This window comes from Ictalurus punctatus, chromosome 25 (assembly GCF_001660625.3).
Source record: "Ictalurus punctatus breed USDA103 chromosome 25, Coco_2.0, whole genome shotgun sequence".
Taxonomy (NCBI): domain Eukaryota; kingdom Metazoa; phylum Chordata; class Actinopteri; order Siluriformes; family Ictaluridae; genus Ictalurus; species Ictalurus punctatus.
This window is the reverse complement of record NC_030440.2, coordinates 5,508,529-5,519,349: the sequence shown is the minus strand read 5'-3', so window position 1 is coordinate 5,519,349 and position 10,821 is coordinate 5,508,529. Positions and strand designations below refer to the sequence as shown.

The 10,821-nt window shown below is 38.4% G+C and overlaps 1 protein-coding gene across 2 annotated transcripts; it reads left to right on the top strand.

Moving 5' to 3' along the window:
- The first annotated feature begins 8,173 nt into the window (after window positions 1-8,173).
- Window positions 8,174-10,732, top strand: LOC108258090 (galectin-3). 2 transcript variants are annotated; one of them, XM_017456449.3, is made up of 5 exons: window positions 8,174-8,329; window positions 8,930-9,391; window positions 9,594-9,682; window positions 9,844-10,015; window positions 10,153-10,290. In XM_017456449.3, the coding sequence occupies exons 2-5, from the start codon at window positions 8,939-8,941 to the stop codon at window positions 10,174-10,176; spliced, it is 738 nt and encodes a 245-aa protein (XP_017311938.2). In that variant the 5' UTR covers window positions 8,174-8,329; window positions 8,930-8,938; the 3' UTR covers window positions 10,177-10,290. The 2 variants fall into 2 exon arrangements, with proteins under 2 accessions (XP_017311938.2, XP_017311937.2); XM_017456448.3 differs by having other exon boundaries at window positions 8,175-8,329; window positions 10,173-10,732.
- The last annotated feature ends 89 nt before the right edge of the window (window positions 10,733-10,821 follow it).

Here is a 10,821-nt window from a genome sequence, read left to right as displayed (position 1 = left end):
GACAAGCAAAAAGGACATTTTGGAGAACGTATTGTGATTCAATTGGAAACACAACTCCGACAGAATAAATTTGGGGTATGATTAAAAAGATTGGGGGGGGGGGGGGGGGTGTGTTAAGTATAAGCAAATTGAGTTATCCAGTTATGATCATAATCATAACCATTATTTCAGAAATGAAACTGCAGTAACTAACACAGAATAGGTAGAAATGATGGCAAAAGCTTTTGTTAAAATAAATAGTTCCAATAATTTATCAGAGGAGGGAAAAGAGGTAAAGAAAGAATAAAGGAAGAGAACATGAATGCATTATGCATTTTGAACAGGACAGAGAACACTGCACCAGGGAAAGACAAAGTATGTTACAGTATGCTAAAACATGTCCAGAAAGTCAGGAGAAATTATGTGGGAGTGTGGGAGGAGGGTAGATTACCAAAAAGTTGGAAAGAGGCAGTAATTATCCCAATAAGGAAGCCTGGAACAATCCAAGTAGACCGGGGAATTATAGGCCAATTGCATTAAAGTCACATATATGTAAATTAATGGATCCCATGATAAATGAAAGACTTATGTATTTTTTGGAGAATAAAGATATAATGGGTAGATGTCAACGCGGATTCAGAAAAGGAAGAAATACAATGGATCCTGTAATAAATTTGGAGGATAAGAAAAGCCCAAGTAAACATAGAGATAGTGGGAGCAGTGTTTTTTGATGTGGAGAAGTCATATGAGATGATGTGGAGAGAGGAACTTTTAATTAAATTGCATCTAATGAGAATTGGAGGGAAAATGTTTAATTGGATCATGGATTTCTTAGATGGAAGGACTATACAGGTAAAGATAGGGCTAGTCTTACCAAATCAATATAATGTAGAAAACGGGACACCGCAAGGGAGTGTAATCAGCCCAAATGTATTTTCCATTATGATTAATGATCTATACTCAGAGCTCCCAGTGGATATGGGGAGGTCCCTATTCGCGGATGATGGCGCTATACAGAAGAGAGGAAGAAATGGTGAATTTATAAATAAGAAATTACAAGAGTGAATTGATCAAGTTTAAAAGTGGGGAACAAGTGGGGATTTAAGTTCTCAGTAGAAAAAACAAAAGCAATGATCTTTACAAATAAAAAGAAGGGTAAGGAACAGAGATGCACCGATGTATCGGCCGATAAAGGAAATTTTTCATGCTATCTGCCATCTATCAGGGCCGATTATATCCTGTCAATCAAAAGAGGGCGGGAAAACACATGGATTTCGTGCTGTGTGTAAAGATGATGTCTCTTGTGTGGAATGACGACAAAACAGCAGTTTGTAAACTCTGTAAACTCTGAAACGCTGAAATTTTACACCGGACGCTGCAGCAGTGAAACGGGAGTTTCAGCGTCAAGTCTAGATATTTTTTGCTGTGCTGCTTGAGCTGAATTAAAGGGCTAGTACACCGTTGAAAGATTTAAATGAAGATGAGTTGACATAAAAGTATATATTGCACAGAAAAATATATTTGTAGTGTATTTCATATCCATTTATTGTTAATATATAAAAAAGTTGATAATATATATAACCAGTTTGATGTTCAGTGATGAAGTAGAAATGCTTTTGTTTGTAGAGAGTGAATGTGAGACTAACAGGAGGTTTTTTTTTTTTTTTTACAGATTGCAGTCAATGAATTCAGTTAATATGAATTAATTACATTCAATAAGTTAATAATCTTACTTTAATCTTCAGAATTGAGTTCATGTGTTAATATTAATTAGAGTAATGTGTTTTCTGTTTGTGAGACCAGTTACTGTGAAACAACTTGTTGAAATGAAGAGAATAAAGATTTTATTTGCATTTCCTTCAGAATTGGGGAATTAATTATTATTAATTTAAAAGAAGGTATAAAAGGCAGAACTATCGGTATCGGTTATCGGTATCGGCCGATATCACTCTGAATAATTGCTTATCAGTATCGGCTGAGAAATTTAGTATCGGTGCATCTCTAGTAATAGCAAAAGAAATGGAAATGTATGACAAAGAATTCGCTAGTACTGTGGTATGGACTAACAAACCAATCTGGATACTGGAAAATCTGAAGGTTGACATAGAGCTTCTAATAATTAAAGGCAGCAGTAGAAGCACAGATATAGTCAGTGAAAATTGTAGGTACAGGGACAATATGTATAAAGTTAGCATTCAAATTTTTATAGATGAGTCAAAGGATATACGAACAGAGGCAATGGGATCTGCAGTGTATGTCCCTTGATATCATGTTGGAGTAAACAAAAGAACATTGGTCAGCTTAAGTGTGTATACAGTCGAGTTATATGCTATATTATTAGCATAAGAATGGATTGAACAAACCAGATGTGACAACGTTTTAATATATAGTGATTCAGTATCTGCCCTTATGAATATAAAGTCTGGTGTAACTAGAAGCAATGAGGAATTACTTTATGAGATTTTATTTACAAACTTAAAAATAAGCAGGTAAGGGAGACACATCACATTTATCTGGGTACCAGCACATGTGGGCATCCAGTGACACAAGAAAGTAGACAGATTGGCAAACGAAGCAACAACAAAAAAACATGTAGAGGTCCAAATTAAATGATTAAAAGCAGAAAGGAACAGTCTAGTAAGGAAGAAGATAATGGAAAAATGGCAGCAGCAGTAGGATAATGAAATCAAAGGGAGACATCCGTACATGATACAAAATATAATAGGTATGGAAAGTAAGAAGGGAAATAAAAAGAAGGAACACATCATAATAAGTAGACTGAGGATTGGTCATTGCAAGTTAAACAAAACTCTTCATGTTGTAGGAAAACACAGGACTATGTGATGAATGCCAGGAGGAGGAGACAATTAAGTGCATGTTTATGTCATGTAAGAAATTTATACAAGAAAGGCAAGAGTTAAAGGATCATCTACGGGAAATAGGTATAGTAGAGTATAATGTAAAAAAGTATAGTAGAAAAGTGAAAATAATGACCAAGGACGGAGATATCGGTTTAATTTCCTAAGGAGGACAGGACTGGAAGGATGACTTTAATTAAGAAATAGTAAGTTACAGTGAGACAGCAGGTGGCAGTAATTATGGATTATGGACATTATTGATGCCAATTGCCGTAAAACACCAAAGAAGAAGTAGAAGAAGAAGACGAAGAAGGGTATGCACATGACGTCACGGTAGCCGGAACTCGCCGCGGTCACACCCACTGAGTGGCAAAAAGACTGAGCGGCAGCGTTAGTGTGCAGCTTGAATTACGCAAAAACACATGATCATGTGCTATTCTGGAAAGCACAAGCAGGAATGGACTACACTTAAAGCAACTGATAGGCCAATAGCCCCGGACAGCTTGCCTCTGTGGCCGAGAAAGAGGCTGCAGAGTCTGGGCATCTTAGCTGACTTTGGAGCTCAATTTCTGGTTATTTCTCAGGTGCTGCCACAAAGCTCATTATCTTTCAATTGATCAAGTCCCTAGTTCGAAACTAATTGGACAGTGACACAATTGAGGTCATTCTGAATCTGTACACCACCACAGTGGATTTGAAATGAAGCTATCAAGATTTGATTGAAATGTGGACTTTAATTCAAGGGGGTTTAACAAAAATATTGCATTAATTGTTTACAAATTGTAGCCATTTTTAAAAAATGAAAACAAAGTCCCTCCATTTTCACAGGCTAAAAAATAATTGGACAAACTAACGATCATAAATATAAGGATTATTTGGATGTAAATCCTTTGCACTCGATGACTGCCTGAAGTCTGGAATCCATGGACATGACCAAATGCTGAGTTTCCTCCCTTGAGATGCTCTGCCAGGCCTTTAATGCAGCTGCCGTCAGTTACTACCTGTTTGTGGGTCTTTCTGCCTTCAGTTTTGTCTTCAGTAAATAAAAAGCAGCTCAGTTGGGTTGAGGTCAGGTGACTGACTCTGACATTTAAGTGCATTTAATTTCTTTGCCAAGAAGCCCTTGGGTTGTTTTTGCGGTATGTTTTGTGTCATTAACCATCTGTACTGTGACGCGCCATCCTATCAGTTTTGCAGCACTGGACTGAATCTGAGCAGTGTAGCTCTATATTTCATTTCATATATGAATTCATCATGCTCCTTCTATCAGCAGTCATATCACCAATAAATACCAGTTTGTTTATTATAAACATGTCCATGCCATAACACTTCCTCCACATGTTTGCATGTGCATCAAAATTACCGCAGATGTAGGCCAGGACGTGTCATGTGACAATCACAGCGTGCATTATGCCAAAGTCCTCTTCAGTGCAGCTGAGTGCAGCAATACAACATGAGTCCAACTAAAAGGCCGCAACAATCACAAAACAACTCTGTGAAATCCTGTATGGACTGATTCCTCCACTTTAGTTGTCTTCCGTTGTCTTCCGGGCCTTTTGGTGTTGCTGAGCTCGCCGGTGCTTTCCTTCTTTTTAAAAATGTACCAAATTGTTGGTACACGCCTAAGGTTTCTGCCATCGACACCTCTCTGGACTATTGAGAGTTCCCATGAACAGCTACCAAATGCAAACTAGATGCTTGGAATAAACTCCAGACCTTTTATCTCCTTGATTTGTCATGAAGTAATGAGGGAACAGGCCACACCTGGCCAAGAAACTGCTCATCAGTCAGTTGTCCAATTTCTTTCGAGCCTGTGAAAATGAATGTAAAAATGGCAATAGTTAATGCAATATTTTTGTTAAACCCCTTGAGTTAAAACTGAAAATCCACACTTCAACTTCAATTACATCCTGATTGCTTCATTTCAAATCCATTGTTGTACAGAGACAAAATTACAAAAACTGTATCGCTGTCCAAATACTTATGGACCGAACTGTATATAACCCGACTACCGTGGCTGATGAAGCGTGGTGGTATGCTCTCCAGTGCTTGCCCTCTCACCTCACCCTCACTGTAAACCTACGCTCATGGACCAGTACTCAGCAGTAGGTACCATTACACACACAGCCAAAAAACATGCATACACAATTTTTACATAGTGTGTGCACAGCCATCTGTCTAATTTCTGCATGCTGGCTTATTGTTCCTCAGCATTAATTGTATAATATTTTGTCACATGATGTCAAAAATGTGTGTACTTTGCTGTCCATCATTTTGGTTCCCTACAAAAATGGCCACACCTCTTATATAAGATGTAGCAATGCACACTGTAGCATTGTATAGTGTGCAAATGCACCTCACAGTGCTTAAAACTGACAAACAGCAGCCTTTTTTAGTGGAGTCATGAACAGTGACCTTTATTGACGCAAGAGAGGCATGTAGTTCCTTGGCTCTTTTGTGACTTCCTGGATGAGTATCATTTAATCACTTAAAATCATTTAAAAACTGTATTTCGTGTTCACTCATGTTGCCTTTGTTTTATCTTAATATTATCTTAATTTCTGAAACAATTTACAACCCCAATTACAATTAAGTTGGGACCCTGTGTAAAATGTAAACAAATGTCAATAAAAACAGAATGCAGTGATCTGCAAATCTCATAAACCTATATGTTATTCACAATAGAACATAGAAAACATATCAAATGTTCAAACTGAGGAAGTATTTAATTTTAAGGAAAAAATAAGGTCATTTTTAATTTGATGGTCGCAACATGTCTCAAAAAAGTTGGGATGGGGCAACAAATCTGGAAAAGTACGTGTTACTTAAAAGAAACAGCTGGAAGAACATTTTACTAATTTAGGAACATTAATTAATGAGGTTAACTGGCAACAGGTCAGTAATATGATTGGGTATAAAAAGAGTATCTTAGAGAGGCGGAGTCTCTCAGAAGTAAAGATGGGATGGAATCTGGATGGAAGCAGATGTTGCTCTAAAACCTGTATATACTTTTCAATATTGATGGGCCCTTTCCATATTCACTAATGCACCACAATATCAGAGATTCAGGCTTTTGAACATCAGCGCTGATAAAAAGCCGGACGGTACCTCTCCTCTTTAGTGTACAGGATGGGGCGTCCATGGATTCCAAAAAGAATTTCAGAATTACATGATTTTCAAAGTCATCAAACATTCTGTGAGCACTTGTGCTTTGTGAGTTGGGGTAGCGTCACCCTAGAAATGCTAGGATAAATGATAACGGTGATCAGTAATAATTACATAAATACATTTTTGCAGCGACCCTTGCTTTTAAGACAAATGGATCCAAATCATACTAGCAAAATGGCTGTGTATATTATATATATGTATGCATTGGTTTATCACTAGTGTTGTTGCCTGGGTGTAGACTGAACCCCATCCTTCACTCAGTACTAGAAAAAATTATTAAGATGTTGTATATAAGATACACAGGAGTGAGGGAGTGTGGGAAACAACTACATAAATACATTTATCAGCTGTACGTAGAAATGCCGTAAAATGTTGCAATTCAATACATTATAGTGCAACTTCGCTGTAGGTATTTTAGAGCAAACAATAGAGCAATGGTGTCATTATTCAAACTCTAATATTTCACACTCAATAGAGTGCCATTAAATGTTCTCTATATTCAGTGTTATCTCTTGTCATGAATAGCAGCAATGTTTTGCCCAGGTCTCATTGTGGTCACATGCATTCACACGTACAGTGACATACACACAGTCCTACATGGCAGGTCAAAGTAGGCACTGTGTTCATCTACAGGGTGTCTTTGTTTGAGAATAGAGATTAGCATCCACTTTCTGCATTGTCCACTCATGACAAAAATCTCTTACTTACATGGGTTGGGTTCTAAAACTATAAACTATATCAAGGGGAAAAAGTTCACCTTGTCCCATAATTTGTGTACAGTAAGTGACGTATTTGTTTAAGCACATAATATTATGTAATAAATGATGCATGTGAGTGGGTAGCGTTACAGCCTCACAGCTCCAGGGTCCCCTGGACTCGGTCCTATCCTGGGTGATTTCTCTCACTTTGCACCCAGTGTTCCAAGGGCCGGCTCCGGACTGCCACCCTGACCTGGATAAAAGATGAGTGAAAAATGAATGATGAAATTTTGCATGTTTCATTATATGCAATAGATTAAGCACCTATATTGCATACAGGGAGATTATATAATGTATTATGATCTTTTGTGTATTGTTCATAGTGGATCATAGCAGATGTTTTGTTTCTCGTCCCACCTCTGAGCCACCTCTTAACATTGTGTTCCACTTTTACCCTCAGAACAATAAACAATAGGTTTAAGTGTTATAAGCTGCGGGGGTTTCCTCCAGGTACTTCCGTTTCCTCCTGCAGACCAAAGACATGCATGGTAGGTTGATTTTCATGTCCAAAGTGTCCGTAGTGTATGAATGGCTGTATGAATGTGTGTGATTGTGCCCTGCGATGGATTGGCACCACGTCCAGGGTGTACCCCGCCTCATGCCCGATGCTCCCTGGGATAGGCTCCAGGTTTCCCCACGACCCTGTAGGATAAGTGGTATAAAAAATGGATGGATAGATGGATGGATGGAAGATGTTGATTAAGGGACATAAAGGAAAGGAAAGGAAAGATGAGTGAGTGAGTGTTTGTGCTTACCTACTGTTTTTTTTTTTTTTTCTGTAACCATGGACATTCCAAATTAGTTTGCTGAAACTTTGACTCCTTTGGCATCGTGTGATGGTAATGAAAATCCTATCTGATGTATTAATATCTTTTCTATTTTGTATAAAATATTGTACCCAATGAGGTGTTTAAATAAAATGTTAATACTTGTAGATTTTTATATACTACTATGTTGCTTGAAAAGGTTTTTAAAAGTGTATAAAGGTTTTGGTTTGCTAATTCATATCACTAAAATTGTACTGGTTGTGACTTGACCCGGCCACTGACCTCAATTGCTGTGGGAAAGAGGACGCTTAATTCAACCAACAAACTGCCGTGCTTTTTTAATGCGTTATAGCATTGTGAGATTTCATCTACACTAAGTGGCTAACCCTTCCCGGCCTAAACAACGGGGCTTTATAGATGGTCAGTGTTGAACAACAGCTCAGCTGTGCTGCTGTTATTGCATTATTGCATTCCTGACTCAAGCGAGTTTTGTGCAGTTAGCAGGAGTCTCATGACTGCTCACAATAATGCAGTATGATATACTCAGGTACTCCAATGTATCACCCTGGATTGGTTTACCCAAACCTGTCTTGTTTATACAAAGCCTTGTTTAACACTAATGAGGTGGAATGTGACTTTCCTTCAATTGGTGTGGTTTCCCCCAACGTTTAGCAAGCTCGGAAAGAGGGAGTGGGGAGTGCGCCAAGTATATATGTGTATGCAGTTATGCAGGTTTCTTTCACATCCTCTCTAAGATCTTTTGCATTTGTGTATCCCAGTCTGCTTTGCACTTTAACAGGTATGTTAATGCTCTCTTTATTTCTTGATTTTAGTGTGAGTATATGTGGGGTAATCCAACATTTTAACTAAAATGTTCTATGTCTGCTTATTTATTCATTATGGTATATGACATTTTCTCTTGTTTGCAATCTAACTCATTCAAAATGCACAATGCCTTACATTCATTTAATGTACTGCGTCTCTGACATTTAATATGTCTGCTTTGCAAGAAATTACAGAAATAAAATCATGCAATCGTGGTTTGGGTTACAATTGCAGTGCACATTTCAGTGCTTTAAAAACACCCATTTTAACCATATGAATGTCTTCCACGTGGAAAATATGAATGCATTTACTAAAATGCTCATAGAACTCTTGTTACTAGATGATTATACATGAAAGCATCATCTAGTGAATATGATTATAATATTCAGATACTATTCTATATCTTTTTGAATGTTATATTGAACAAAATATCTTACCCTGAAATAGATACATAAACGAACATGATTACAGCATGTGTAGATGTGTCAGTATATTACAGCTTGTCCATATGACCGTTTACTTCACCGTATACAAAACCAACAATCTATCTCCAATGCTTGTTCCTGATGCACAGCTTCTAGATATGATGAACAACCCATCATCTGGACCCCAGGGCAACGGTATATGGCCTTGCCAGAGCACTCAGCAACCAGGGGCCCCAGTGTGGCCCAGTCAACCTTACCAACCTTGCTGTCCCCATCAGCCCAACCAGGCTAACTGGCCCGGGATGCAGCCCACTGCACCAAACTGGCCAGCTTACCAGCCAGCACCACCCACCCAGTCAGTCTGGCCATGTCCTGCATCCATGGGACCTAACCAGTTAAGCCAACCAATCTCACCTAGCCAAACAATGCCACCAAGTCAACCAAACCAGCCAATGCCACCTAGCCAAGCAATCCCACCATCTTGGCCTTCACAGCTCCACAACCCCATTCCCCCATCATGGCATGGAAACCCTGGGCAGCCAGGATGGCCTAATCAGGGCCCTGGAGTTCAGCAGCATCCATGGCCACCTGTTCCACCCACAGGGCCTGTGGTAAGTCACTGGACTTAGATGCTTGCAATTTTTAACCTTGGTCTACAATTTTCAGTATAACATATCGCAACTCACTCCTTGACCTTTATTCATGATTGACTGACAAATGGTGTCAGATTTCAAACTGTCAAATCAATCAAATGTTGTTCGAGTACACTGTTAGACTGCAACCCTAAACTGTTTCAATTTATTTTGACCATAGTCGGTGCCTTTCAACATGAATTTTCCCCGAGGCATCTATGATAAGCTGATGCTTACAATAAGAGGACAAGTGAAGCCAGATGCAAAAATGTGAGTCAATATTCTAAAGGTCCAGCTATTTTAAACAATGTGTTTAAATAATGTGTTTATGGTATGAACTGTAATTTTAAATAATAAGCACCAATATCGGTTAGAGCAGATTTGCAGTAGCGTTGTAACACTACAGCTTTAATTTGATCTTTGGATACCAGGTTTACTGTTAATTTCCTGCGTGGTAATGACATTGCCATGCATATCAACTCACGCTTCGATGAGAAGGGGAAGCAGGTCCTTGTTCGCAACCACAAGTTGGGGGATCAGTGGGGACAAGAGGAGAGAATTCTCCAGGCACCATTTCCCTTTGTGGCAGGACAAAACTTTGAGGTAAGAGTTGATGTACTCACAAGAGAACATAAATGTTAAAAGCTGCTAAATGGTCAATACAAATAAAAGGTTTATGGCATTATATAAAAGTTCATTATGATGTTGAATGCAGACTTGAGCTCTGCATATATTTACAGGATCTCCTCTTCCTCTATAGATGAAGATCCTCTGTACAATCAATGAATTCAAAGTGGCAGTCAATAACACACCTATATTTGAGTTCAAGCACCGCATCAGAGAGGTGAACCAGATTGATCGCATCAACATCCTGCATGATGTCAATCTTACATCGGTCAATGTGGACACTCTTCCCTGAGACATAACCGCGATCTATACCTTACCCAATCAACATTGCATGTGTATAATGCTCTAGCACGCCATCTTTAATTCTGCTGTCCCTTAACACTGTATTAGTTCATTTATGTTAGTCAAAATATTTCACTATGGACACTATCCAAGTCTTTCCAGCCACAGAATGTTTTGCAAAAATAATGGAACAGATACTTGCCATTCCTAATTTGAAGACTTGCTGAAGGGTTGTTATGCATCGCTCACAACTTTTTCCTTAATGTGGTACACAGGGATGTAAAGTCGTATTTGTATTTGAGAGATAATCTATACAATTATTGTGTTATTCTATGATCAGTAAGAAATTACATAAACCTGATGTGAAATGACTACGGTTGGTTAATGACTATTAAAGTCAGCAAAGAAGTATTTAACTGCTCCTCGTTTTATTTTAAGAACTGTAGCAACAGCATGTTAATGGAACCTGTGGTTCAGAGGTCACATGTTCCAGAAACACA